The sequence below is a fragment of the Cupressus sempervirens genome, chromosome 9, assembly GCF_028749045.1.
Source record: "Cupressus sempervirens isolate cs-2001-9-10 chromosome 9, ASM2874904v1, whole genome shotgun sequence".
Taxonomy (NCBI): domain Eukaryota; kingdom Viridiplantae; phylum Streptophyta; class Pinopsida; order Cupressales; family Cupressaceae; genus Cupressus; species Cupressus sempervirens.
In genome coordinates this window covers 307,506,998-307,521,798 of record NC_143126.1, presented here as the reverse complement: position 1 = coordinate 307,521,798, position 14,801 = coordinate 307,506,998, and the positions used below count along the sequence as shown (strand labels likewise).

The 14,801-nt window shown below is 35.4% G+C and overlaps 1 protein-coding gene across 2 annotated transcripts in view; it reads right to left on the bottom strand.

Annotated features, from left to right (window-relative positions):
- LOC149538622 (uncharacterized) overlaps positions 1-14,801 on the bottom strand; it is a 70,177-nt gene that overhangs the window by 39,998 nt on the left and 15,378 nt on the right. For both annotated transcript variants that reach the window (XM_089799935.1, XM_089799936.1), the window contains exons 7-8: positions 14,290-14,641; positions 267-379 (exon numbers count right to left, since the gene is read on the bottom strand). In XM_089799935.1, coding sequence (XP_089656061.1) covers positions 267-379; positions 14,290-14,641 — 465 coding nt within the window. The remainder of the gene's footprint in view (positions 1-266; positions 380-14,289; positions 14,642-14,801) is intronic.

The window sequence follows — 14,801 nt, the reverse complement described above, 5'->3', positions numbered from 1 at the left end:
ATCCTCTTGAAACCATATATTCACTTATACAAAAAATTTGTAACAGATGGAAAGATAACACTTTCATATGATGGATCTCAAAGCTGCACACATTAACAGGAATGCCTGATTTTACAAATAAACAAAGATAAAAACCACTAACGAGTGCTGCAGAGCTCTACAACAAAAGCCAAGCAATTTATATGAACACCACTGTTTTATGTTTCGAATACAATTTATTAAGTTTAGATGCAGTATCTTAAAATTTTGAAATTCATGCTGAATACCTGTAGAGGTGTGCTAGAACAAACATTTCAACAGTTCTCCTCCCTAACTCTGTGAGACATTTTTCATCACAATCAACAGAATCCCTACCGAAATCATCACCTGAACCTCCATCCTGCGTGTAATAAAAATAAGAATATTAACAACATGCTACTTGAAAAGGCATCACATGTCCCAAATGCTTGTTGATGGGGAATGAGGCCAGAGGATATGAAGCCCTGAAGTGCATTACATTCTCCATTCATCCCCTTACTCGTGTCCCCAGCCCCCACCCACTAACAAATACAATCAGGTGCTTGTTCACAAGAACGCAAATACTCAAGAAATATGTAACATTGAAATAACTAGTCAAAGAGGTAAATTTGTAGTGCTTTAATCATAAACTGCTCAAATTTTGAACAAAAAATAAATATAACTAAAAAATGTCAATGGAGACATAAATTACTGAGCATATTACTTGTACAAACCACTATGCCATTTAAAAATTTGTAGTAACACAAAAAATATAAAGAACTGTCAAATCCCTTTTATATTGGGATTATCAATATTCTAGGTGAAATGAGACAAGGAGAAAAAGTATGGACTATGGAATGTTAAAATCCACCAAAAGATTGCATGTGACATTTTCGATTGTTAAAATCTAAAAGAAAAAGCATATACAAATTGAAAAATACTATGCACTGAAATATTCGATTCGATATTGCATAAAAAATATTTAGTGCCAAATCGCATTATGCCATGTTTGTGAAGTAAAATAAATTTTCAATAATTGGTCATTTGGATAAAAAAATAGCAGACATCTGATAAGAACAGCAATGTGAGACATATCCTTGTCATTTCGATCACTTTCATTTCATTAGTTACATCTTTAAAAACCAGACGTTCAATTAGCAGGACTTGGCTCCAAAGACATGTAACATTTGATTCAGAGTTCTCCAACTATGCCGCTAAGAGTAGCATATATTTTCAATTTTTTTAATACATACATGATTTAGAATGGTAATAATAGATACCCAGTTCTTTTTTTCATTTTTGAGGCGATGAGCACAACCAAACTCTGAATTTAACAGAAGATGAGCTAAAAGGTGTTGACCTAGACTGAAAAGGTGTTCACGAGATTGTTGCAAAGGCAAACTGATAGGTAAGCAATATTACAAGAAACATGTCTGAACAAGGATACTGAAGTTCAGGCAGCATAATATACGAAGTGATCATGAAAGCAACAAAGGACTCAGAAATTTAACTCGACATAGAATGGAATTTTGACATGTATGGTCATATAAACATTTGAAATGGTACCAAACCCCCCAGAGCTTAAAATTAATCAAGTATTGCATGAGCATGAATTCTCTTCATGCCCAAAAGTACAGATTACAAACATTGTTCTAAGCAATTATTGCTAGATAATGGGTAGTATACACACACCTCTAGATAGCCTATTGAGTAGATCCATCCAACATTGCACTGCCAGTTTCTATTCTTCTCAGATTCTCACAATTCAGATAACCAAAACTGATTATGATTGTGGAGACTGATACATCCAACAAGCATATCTCTTTGTGTTTTCCCGTGGAATCCCACTCCTTAAAGAGAAAAGAACACTACTTGATAAGGAGCTACCTGGCCACGTAATGTTGCAAGATAATAATAAACATGACTAGCACCTTTTCCTTTAGCTAGCAACCCATTCTCTTTGACATTTGTTGGGGTCAAATGGATCCTCAATACACAAAATAAAATATGAGAATTCCATTATATATCAAGAGAAACTGGAAATTAATGTGGTAAGAAAATATGATAACAGAATCAAGGACTAGAGAGTGATTGATTTGGTATAGAGCCTAAAAATTGAGCAAATAACCCCACCCTCACATAAATTAACATGAAGCCTACCAGACAAAGGAGTGGTCTCTTCTAAGTGATTTAGTACAAAAGTGCTAATATACGCACAAATGCATACAACCCCACAGCTAAGGACTATGAAGTAAGATGCTACTACCTAACTCCTTCGACATGAACTACAAAACACAGAAACTAGACACCAACAGAGCATGATTTTTCATGAAATCAAGAGGAAAGAAGAGCTTCTTTTTGGAAGATTCATTAAGTACTGTGATAATATTCACAGAATCACGCAAGTTGCCAAAAAGTAAAACCAAGGAGAATGGTGTGAGGTGTTCTGAGCTTACCTAGCAATTCCTTTTGTATAGACCTTCAAAATAGAGCATCTGACCCCCACGGATTTACATGGAATCCAAAAGCCAGAGGAACAAATTAATGCACATACTGTAAATTAGGTTTCAAACAAAACCAGAAAATTACTTACTGGGCACTTAAGCCGGAGGATAAAGTTCAAACCTATGTTCCACCAAGTTTTTGGGACAGCAAAGAGTACAGCTCTTTAAAAAATAGGAATTTTTATTTTTAATATAGGAATATTTCAAATATTCAAACGATAACATTAATAAATTATAAGACATTCATCATATACATTATAGATCATTATTAGATAGCATTCAAGTTGAAATGATAGTACACGGGAAAGTTCAGTTCAAAAAGAATCAGCAGCAAGAGTTTCCAGTTTTATTTCTGACATTAATAAATTTCAACTTTTCAAAAGTCGGACTTCTCAGTTGGTAACAGTTTGAATCTTAGAATTTTCCAGCTCTTCAGTATCAAATTTCTTAAGTTCTTTCAGGATTTGGGTCAGTAAAATTTTCCACTATTGCAATGCAATTTTTATATTTTAAAAGTGCAGATGTCTATTTTCAAAATACCAGGTCAAGCCAGAGCCTTGAGGTTTCTGCATAGTGGTAGATCTCGGATTCTAGAACACAAAGCACAAGAAGCATAGTAAAATTTGTACAAATATTTTCACAAGCTTTGGAAGATAAGCCGCCAAATTTTAAAATGGTTCAAGCATTTTATCAATGTGCTGCCAATATATATTTATTTGAATAAAGTATTTACATCAATTCTGATCACGTTTTAAAAAAACATTTAAAAGATTGGCACAAGGTAAACCGGACGGGTAAAAAGAGCACATAGACTGAAAGGATTGTCAAATAGTACCAATAAATATTAAGCCAACCTTGTGGAATGGAATTTCGATAGATAATTCAAACCACTATTTGTGCCAATATTGTCTTGTTTCACGTGAAATGTAACGGTAATGATCAGAGAACTGACTGGGAGAATATCTATTAGATGACACTCTAAATATTTGAGAGCTGTCACTGTTTAACATAAGCTTTTCATGGGTGAAAAATTCCATACATTTGAAAATTTAACTTACAACACTACAAAATTACAAATTATAGTTCTATTTGGCAAAGGCACTGAAAATTTTTTAAATGAGTGGCATCCCCAAGGATCCCGCCAATAGAGGGCTACTCCCAAGCACAGTCAGTATTTCCAGGGTTCTGGGTCATTTTTATCTTGTAGGGGTCAATAGTGGGCTACTCCCAAGAACAGTCAAAATTACCAGGGTTCTGGGTCATTTTTATCTTGTAGGGGGACAGCAGGGGGACATTTCAAAAGCATCCCCCATATGGATACAGCGCAAAACGGATGGGTACAAATCTCTGTGGAACATAGCCTGAAACAAGTTGTTCCAACAGAACTGCAGAGAAGAGCTCAGCAACCTTTATGAAATCTAAGTAGCTCATCAAGCATCACAAGTAGGTTTTCAATACATGGGGCTCTCAAATAAATGCAGGTTGGCCATGTACAACATGCATAGTCACCATTGCTTGTAGGCTTTATAGTTCTAAATTTACATTTGCGCTAGGGTTCCTTCAAATGGCAGACATAGAATCCCCCGGCCAATATGACTGGCTGCAGTTGTGTGGCCTACACAACTGCTTCATGTTTGCTAGAAAATTTTGATAATCAATTTCCTAAGAAGCCGGATCCGTCCCTTATTTCCTGGATTCGGGTCCGCACAGGTCTGGATTCGCCGTCAGGTTCGCTGTGGGTCCAGGCAGGGTCCTTAGTTTGTACAGTGGGTTCACACAGGTCCTTGCTAGAGCGAGCACGGAGGAACCCACAGCAAACCCACGGTTGAACCCGGGAGGAACCAGGGCTAAAACCACTTTAAAGAGTGTTTTTTGTTTTTTGTTTTTTGTTTTTTATTATGCAATTCTAAAAGGAACTTAACAAAAAACATTTCACTCATCTAATCTCTTATGTTGAGGAGGAGGATGATATAGCAGCATATGAGAGTAGTGGAACCAATTTGGGTTCCAATGATGAGGATCTAGATATAGTTGCAGTTGAGGATGAAGCCATTGATCCCTCATTTTATGATGATCCATTTGACCCTTGAAGGGCATTTGATACTACGATTATTGATAAACTACTAAACACTTGTCATCTATCATCATGTTTCAAACTTTATTATTTGATGAGCTAGTCTATGTTTTGCAATTTAGTAATTCAATGTATAATTTTCTTTACAATCATGAAGATAGATTAATGAGCGACTATTTACTGTTTATCGTTGACATTTGGCATTGATCAATGATCAAGCAACAATTATTCATATTGTGAAATGACTTTGTTTTGCAACTATGCATGTTTCTCTTGTGCCTATATATATATATATATATATATATATATATATATATATATATATATATATAGGCACAAGAGAAACATGCATAGTTGCAAAACAAAGTCATTTCACAATATGTCGTGGGTGGGTTCGTGAGTATATATATATATATACACTCACGAACCCAAATGGGAATTTTTTTTTTGCCCGAACCCACGAACTCAAATCCATCCCCAAACCCGAATCGGAAACTTAGTCAATTTCTCAAAGAACTCATTAGTCATAAGTAAAAATCGAGATCATTTCCAAAACCAAAAAAGGAAAGCTTATTAAGTTATCTCCTACTCATCGTCCATTCCTTTGCTCCATGTTTTGTACAGAATATTGCTAAGGATATTGTCTCTGCATCAAAAACAATGATCCCATCTCCAGCTTTTCTGACCAAATAGGAATTACTAAAGATTTTTATACATTACACAAAATTATTATTGAAGGTATGAAATTGGCCAGATGTTCTAGGCTAAAAATATTCTGTCAGAATTGGCTTTGAGAATGTATGTGAAAGAATTGAGCACAATTCATGTCATGCTTCAAGGCTCAGGTTTTTTCAGATCCTCAACTCAAATTTTATTTGTTGAAGCTCTAGCACATCTTACCATAACAGCCTTTGGATAATTCACTTCAATCTGTCTGCAACCATATGAAATACTACTCAAGGCAACATTCATAGGAATTTCTCAAGGGCTGCAGTAGGCTAGTTAATAAATGACCATTTCACAATGTCTATGGTTTTCATTTTTTTAAAGGAAGAATACTCATCCTAGAAATGAAATTTTCTGGGGAATATTTTCAATTTCAAAGCATCCCTTTTAACTTAAAGGCCTCACGTGCAAAACCCAGCAATATGTGTTAAATAAAGTCAAATGCTTGGTTGAGCAAAAAAGAACGTTTCTTCTAAGCCTCTCAACATGAATGGATAGTCTTTCATTGAGTAGACACATTTCTTAGCCCACAAGATTGCGCAAAATTATCTTCCTGCAATTTCTCTATGTTGGAACAATAGTGCAAGATTTGCAGACTTGAATTCTTCATACAACAATAAAATTGTGCAGAATTCTTATGCACACATGCACAAGCTATTTAAGCAATTCCACCATTAAATTGTTTTATATATGGTATTTCTCAAGTTTTATTTTGGATAGACCATTCAGGTTAAATGCATTATAATTGGTTTTATTCAGTGTAACACAGGGACGCCCCGCCCCACAAACTGAGCTATCTCAAAGACGGGGACGTCCCCGAAATGGGGGGACAATGTCTCAGCGTTTCAAGCAGCGCCACTTAGAGCGCCACCTCCACCGGAGACGAGGAGACGTCTCCGAGATGCGAGAGACGTCTCCAAGACGGCGAGATGTCTCCTGTGTGAGTGCGGGGGTGCACAACAGAGTCTCCTTTATTGCGAGGGGACGTGATAGAGTCTCCTTTATTGTGGGTGCACGGAGACTTGTAGTTTTTGTTTGCATTATAATATTATATACTTATTTTGATATCATGATTCATGGCACATGATACTTATTGTAATCATCTTTATGTCATGACTTGTGACTCATGACTCATGTGATCATTGATTAGTTTTAGATAGTAGAATCTAGATACTCATATTATTAATCTGAAGACTAATATATAGAATAATATTTGTTGATGTTCAATGTCAATGTTCATTGTTCGTTTGTCATTTGATCATAAATCATGATGTTCCAGTTCAAAACTTCACTGCAATGTTCAATTTTAATTTTTTATTGCTTAAGTTTATTGATATCTTTATATGATTAAATCAAGTTATATTGTATAATTGTAGTAAATCGTTTCATAACTAGCATTTTATGTACCATATGTATAGTATATACACCCTTGCTCCCCCCGCAAACCCCCCGGTCCCCCGCCATCGTCCCCCCCTCATTCCCCGGCCATCCCCAAATCAAGGCCCCTTTGTCCCCCCATCTTGGAAACTTGTCCCCCCGTCCCGTCATCCTCTCGTCTCGTAGGGCAGTGTAATTATGGTTTTATTTATGAGTCCTATCATCTAGTATAATAATTAGCTTCTATATTCATTCTTTCCAAACAGTGGAAACACAATACGCATTCCACCTATAAGGTTAACGTAGAGAAATTGCTCGCAAATATACAACCAGGAAAAATGGACACAGAATATCAAAGCTTTTTGCAATCTATAAGAGTCTTGTAAATGTCCACACACATTTTCTTGAGGAATTTCTTGGACTATTAACTTTGTTTATTTGGCCAGGAAAACGAAATTAGAAATTTCAAGAACTTATTGCAGCAACCCAGAACACTTCAATATATAAACTTGCATTACTTTGCAGGAAATCAATTCAAGCAGACAGAATCAGTATTATCCTTTCAGTTTCACTGTTGATGGAAGATGTGCTCTACTTAGAATAGAGATTGTAATTCAAGACTTGAGTACTTTAGAAAAAGAATGGCATTCTATGGCAAAGTAACACTGAAAGAAGAAACGAAGAAGAATATTATGATGCTTTAAACAATTTGCTTCAGCATTAATTACTGTTGCCAGTGTGTACATTTACAAATTTTATGGGCCTGTTTAGACATTTCCTGTGTTTCTCTTAGGAGTTTTTAGATCCATTAAATTCTTTATTAATACTTATTAATTGTACATTTTGTTAGTTAAACAGAACTCTGGAATAGAAGATTTCATTTTCCCATATTCAACGGACAGGACCTAGGTGGAATATGTTACGAATAGGCTCCTAGTGTAAAAGAGAATCTGTCATGAAGAATGCAATGATAGTTGGGTGGAGAACACTTGTTCACCAAATATAGTGTCCATGCTGCCCTTAAATATTTTGGATACCTCCTAGATAAGTTTTCCTCAATAAATGTGATTTTACAATTTCTATGATTCTCATCTTACGGCTGGTAGTGCCAAATCCCAAGAGTGGGTTGGTTGTTTAAAATGAAGTTATCACTAAGCTGCTTGGTAAAGATTTCACTCATATTGTTGTTTCCATCGTGAAAAGTAATGACAGAATGATTATCAAGATATTCGATATAACAGAAATGAGCGAAAGACTCATTATATAAGAGATTGTAACACATATTTCCATAACAAATAATATCCACAACTCAGAAAAGTTAAGGATAAGAACATAAATAAACAACTAAAAGAAAGTTGCAAAAACAATATACTAACATCCTAATTGACCATTATAAACTAAATAAAAATATCATTTATAGTTGCACACCTGGAACCTAGAGCTAATAAACTTAAAATTGTGGATGTGTTATGATAATAAAATATTCATAGAAAGATCTCTAGTCCAAAGATACCATGTATTTTTATTTTTAACTCTAGATTCCTTTATATTACTTAAGGAAAAGGATGGTATTCAGTGCAAGTTATAACCATACAATTTTAGAACATGGGTGTTTTGCCCAAACTCTGACCACTATGTTAAGCAATGTATTATGTGTCTAACAACAAACTACAAAGAACTAACCTTGCCTTATTTTTCATAAGCTTTCTATAAAAATATTGTCTACCTTAGCCAAATCCTTATTTTTAATGAGCAGCTAGCTAAGTTTGAGATGGAGGCAGATGACTGGGATGCAGGTATCACAGCACGTCAGGTGTAACATGAGCTTGGTCATCCATCAGTGGGCTATGTTGCCACAGCAACTACTTCAACACCACCCACCCAACAGCAGCGATCTCTTTAGAGCTTTACTCTTAGACGCAATTTACGATTGCTAGTTTTAGTTTTCATTGACACTGAAACTTGAACTTAAGTATTCAGAAGTTGTAGTTTCATGGAGTTAGACTTCTATATTTTTTAACTTCTTTATATTCAAATGTTGTACCACTTGTTTTTTGGTTAATGATTCTATCATTATGTTAATCTACTAAGTTTTAGTTGCTATAAATTACTGTTTAAGTCAAAACTTTGATCAATATATGGTGGATATCTCAAATCATTATATGTTCTACAAATTTGGTGTGTATACGTGCATTTTTTAGAATATTTTGAGAAATTGTATATTTTCAAATGTTCGATAAAAGTGTCGATTTATTGCTGATTCTGAGATTTCCAAAAAAATTGGATCAGCCAAGATATTACCGAAACTGAATTTTTAAACTATGGTCAAGAGGAAATGCCCCTTGCAAGTCTTGAGGCCATCAACACCTCGTGGTGCATGCAGCTTTTTCAACTTTGTCTTCCTCTTTTGCTGATTTCAAAAAAACATGGGCCACCATATATTTATGCCTTTTTTGTTGGGGGACCATTTAGCCCTCCTTTTAGGCTTAGGGATATGATTGGAGGTTTAGTCCTTTTTCAAATTTCAGACTACATTTTTCCAGATAATTGGGATGTCTTGGTGTTCACATAACAGGAGAAGGATGTTAACACGTCACCTAGCCTCTTCTGTCACAGCAAGGTGTTCCCAACTCTCCTCCCAAAAGGTTGGTACCCACAACAATCTCACAAGGGGTCATTTCAATCCCATTCTCAAAAACAAGGAAGCATAGCAAGAAACACTTGACTTGTACATGCTTCCTACGCCTAGTATTAGAAAATTGGTCAGCATCTTAGAGATTTGGTGTTCAAAAGAACTATAAGTTATCAAGAAGGAATCCTCCCTGGATAAAAGGGAGTGTTGATGTTATTGTAGCTATGGTTGGATTCCTTCAAGCTGACCTAGATAACATAAATAATTATGATAATATAATTATATTATTGCATCAAAATAGAACTAATTATTTGATAATGTAATTATTATTGATTGATAATATAATAAGAATATTATATTATTATTGTACTATGATTAGTATATTGTGATTTGATTATATAATAATTATATTATATTATAAAATAGTATAATTATTATATTATATTGCATTACTATAAGTGGTGACCCTCGGTGAAGGCACACCACAGATAAAAATAAAAGGAAGAAATATTTCTTCCTCTCAAAAGTGATAGATGAGAAAAATTATTATATATATACCTGCTTATTTTGAACAAAAAGGACTTAGAGATTTAGTGTTGAAAAGAACTTATTCTCATCCCAATCTCTTCATTGAGATTAGTGATAATGATATTATGATCTTGATTGCCTATGCTAATAAACTTGGCATTAGAATTCAAAAAGAAAAAACTAATATTTGGTATTTCTTTATATCACAGATCTCAACTTAACATGACTGCTTAGGTCTAAAATTTCTACAACTTTATCATGATTATCCTGTATCATAAAGAAAGTTTTCCAAACAACTTCTACAAGAGCCATGATTTTTCCAAGATCCATATAATAAGCAAAGTGTCTTTCAAGAAATAAATGTTACTTGATTTTACATAGTTATTTCCAGAAAGATTGATATGCTAAATTTTAGAAAAGTTTAGGCTGACAAAACGTAATTCAATATCTACACGTATTGAAGCTAAGATTAAACACTCTAAACTTACACGGATTTACCACACTAGTCACTGAGTTCATCTATCATCACTTGGTATATAGTTTTTTTTATCTTAACACCATGAGATCAGACGTGTCTTGCAATGAGTTATCTTTCCCGATTCATTTCCAAGCCTCTCAAAGACATTGGAAAAATGCAAAATGAGTGATTTGGTATGTTAAAGAGGCCCTCAACTTTGGTATTCTATACAAATAATCTACAGATTTTACACTATCCAAATATACCATATCTGACAGGGCTGGATCAGAGAAAACTTGAAAACCAACAACCAAATATATTTTCACCCTTTAGATACAGAGTATTTTCTTCGTTAAGCAAGCTACAACATAAAATTGCTTCATATTCTACCAAAGAGGCTTAGAGGAATATTACACAAATATCAATATAGGTTGTGATGTCACAAAATTGCACAGAATACTGGTTGATCTCTGACTGGGCCAAACGACACCGAACTAACTTTTCTGTGACAATCAAATTGTGCTCAAGAAGGTAAAGTATTCAGTCTATCATGCCATAACAAATCATATTTCAGTTTATCACCATTTCATCTAGGTGATCTATAATGAAATTTGTCTTTATTGTCCTACCAATGTGTTTGCTCACATAATGACTAAACATCTTGGAAGAGATAAAATTTTCAGCTGTAGAGATAAACTTGAGATTGGATTTGATATAGTCATTAAGTCTAATGCTTGTTTGAGTTTGCTAAATGATAGATTGTTTGTTATGCCATTCAAAACAAAGTGTTATCATTTTTGTTACATAGTTATTGCATTTGTCATGGGGCTGCCAGCTTATGTTTGGAACCATCTGTACAAAATTGTCAAAAGTGCTAGCCTGAAGATTTCCAAAAAATTTAAAATGGTAGGATTTCAACATTATCCGCTTTAGTCTGAAGTGAAATACCCCAACAAATTAGTATGAAAATAGACCCCCTTTGCAAATTTTTGCCCAAAAACATCATCATGCTTTTCTGCAGTGTTCAAGAAAAAATATTGTAAAATGTCCCTAATAAAGAAGATATTCATATATTTAATCAAACGACAATGGAGGACAATCATGTTTTGAGAATTAATCTCTCTTTCTTCATTTATGATCTCGTGTAGCATTGTAACAATGTGGTCAGAGAATTAGGCTTAGCCCCTAGCCCCACCGAGTTTATCTGGTTTGTCTGAATTGTTCTTGCTAAAAACCTTTTTGTTCTTGTATGATTTAATAATAGTCACTATTATGATATTATCCCAAAAAATATATGCTAATATATAATGCAGTAATTATCCATTAGAACCCACACCTAATTGTCAATATTATGCCAAGTTGCCAACATTGCAACAGGAAAATCCAGATCATCAAAATAAAATGTCTCAGCCTGCTGACAGGCATACAGCAGAGAATAGAAAACCTCCTCTTCATTTGAAAGGTGGATTAAGCTGCTCAAAAATATATTTAAATACTAAGAGATCTGAGTGTTGTAATACTAATATTTATGATATTGATTGCATCTAAGTAAATATTTGGCAGGAGAAAGATGTTCCACCACAGTGTAACAAACAAATAGATAATTGATTTTTAACAGCACAACTGACCATGTCAAGGAAAACTGTAGAGAATGAAGTATCTGGGACAAGAAACAGACACAGAATGAAGTATCTGAGACAAGAAACAGAGACAGAATGAAGTATCTGAGACAAGAACAGATACGGAAAGAAGATTGAAAGATCCGGAGCTAGAAACAAAAATGAAAAAGAATAGGATACAGTTTAAGATAAGTTTACACGAGAACAAACTTCAGCAGATTTCAGGTAGTAGGTGAGAACAATGGGCAGAAATGAACTCCTCCACAGAACTCTGTGGTGTCTCTGTGTGTGTGTGTGTGTGCAGTGTGGTGTGGTTGTGTGTGTGCGAGTGTGGTGTGTGTGGTGTATTGTGTGTGTGTGCACGAGTGTGGGGTGTGTGTGTGTGTGTGCAGTGTGGTGTGGTTGTGTGTGTGCGAGTGTGCTGTGTGTGGCGTATTGTGTGGTGTGGTTGTGTGTGTGAGAGTGTCGTGTGTGGTGTATTGTGTGTGTGTGCACTTGTGTCTGTGTGTTGCATGCTTGTGCATGTGTGTGCGTGTGAAATGAAATCCTAAACAAAACTCTGTGGTGTGTGTGTGTGTGTGCAGTGTGGTGTGGTTGTGTGTGTGCGAGTGTGGTGTGTGTGGCATGCTTGTGCATGTGTGTGTTGCGCGTGTATGTGTGTGTGTGCATGTGTCTGTATGTGTGTGCACATGTGTGTGTGTCTCTATCTATCTTAGAATTAAGTTTAGAATTTCATATACCTATAAATATGCTAAACAAAACCATTTCAAATTTTAAAACATATCATTCTAATTTAAATTCAGGTTTCTGTACCAAAAAGATCAAGCCAGAATCTCATGATAGATCAGTTCAGAGTTCACAAATCACCAGTCTAGGTCTTAAAAATATCTAAAAGATCAAACTAGAATCACTAAACATTTTGGGGTTTAAAAACACAAATCTCAGATGTGTAACCACAGGAGACTCATTTCAGTAAGGTGTGGTTGTGTGTGCGTGCATGAATGTGGTGTGTGTGGTGTGTTGTGTGTGTGTGTTTGTGTGTGTGCGTGTGGATGTGTGTGTGTGAGTGTGTCTGTGTCTCTGTGTGTGTGCGATTGTGTGTGTGTGCATGTGTGTGTGTGTGCATGCGTGCATGTGTGTGTGCGTGTCTGTGTCTGTGTGTGCCCACATGTGTGTGTGTGTCTCTCTATCTATCTTAAAATTAAGTTTAGAATATCATATACCTATAAATATGCTAAACAAAACCATTACAAATTTTAAATTTTGAAACATATAATTCTAATTTAAACTCAGGTTTCTGTAGCAGAAAGATCAAGCCCGAATCACATGATAGATAAGTTCAAAGTTCACTAATCACCAGTCTAGGTCTTAAAAAATCTAAAAGATCAAACTAGAATCACTGAACATTTTGGGGTTTAAAAACACAAATCCCAGATGCGTACCCACAAGAGACTCATTTCAGAATCAGATTCCGGAACATTTCATACCCGGAAATGTCCTATGATCCAGAAACTTTGGGAAAAACTATCAGGATCGAGAAATACAAATATGATACAAGAACATTTAGATAATGATACATGGAGTTCTTTTATGTATGCATTCCAGGCAATGAAAATCAAGGTTGATAAAATTTGAATCTCTCCAAAAAATAAGAAGCCTCAGCATCCTGTGTCATAGGCATATGAATGAACCACCTCAGTATGAGAAAAAAGATTTGTGGCAACAATGCATATTCTAAAGTTAAACAGCCCACGGACCCTTGGTCTACTGGTTGAGTTGAATGGCTCACAAAGAGCCCACCAAGGATCAAGTCTTGCTGAGTGCAACGTCCAAAGACATTAAAAAGGGATGAGGCCGGGATCGTGCCCCGGGTGAATTTGGCAGCGTGGATGCTCCTTAGTCCTTGGCTCTTAGCCGAAGAGGTTTCAGGCACGCGTGGGCCCGTATCGGGTACCTAAAATGTCTTTGTGGATGACCTCCATCAAAAAAGTTAAACAGAAAAAAAAAAGCAAAGGGGGTGGTAGGGGGGCAGAAAATCCTTCTTTTTCACAAATTGCATGAAACACTAACCACTGAATTAGTTTATGAGAAAAAGATTTGTGACAACAATGTTTATCCTTCTTTTTCACAAGTTGATGATAAACCCAAGAAATCATCAAACCATTCATGCCACAGGACTACAGTTATACTGGACTCGATGAACTACCACAGTCCCAAAAAGAACAATCCTAGCAAATAATTCTTTCAATGATAAATTTACGTGCTATAAAGAGCGACCTAGATAATAAGAAAAATAATGGAACAAATTACTTCACCTTTCTGACTATCCATTATATAACCCCTACAAAAACACTTCCCAAGACACTTTGCCTCACCTTTGTACGATTTTGAGGGCCCTTGTCATCCTTCAATGGTGGCAATGGTTCAGTTGCAGCCCTTTCCAGCAAAGACAACACATCATCAGCCAGCACAAACACATCTTTCTCCACGCAAACAACAGGTGATGATATATCCTCCAGGTCCATACTTCTACTTTTTCCCTTATTGTTTGCATTTTGACACTCAAGAGCTTTGTAGCCACTGTAGAGGGCATCCATAACCAATGTTGATGTAACTTCTTTCTCATTGAAAAAGCGCTTCACAACCTGTTTAAGGATGACATCTGTTTTCTCTCTTGACATGCGACGCTGCTCATCTTCATCAACTGCTAACCAAAAAGTGCGAAAACTGCAAAAATCTCAAGACAAACTGCCAGCTCTTTAAACGAGAAAAAATATTAACTTCAAACTTAAACATTGTAGAAACTGATCTAAACTAAAATATTGAAGTATACCTCTATCCTGTTAATTTTTTACTTCCAGACAACAGTATTTACAGCTGCCCAAAT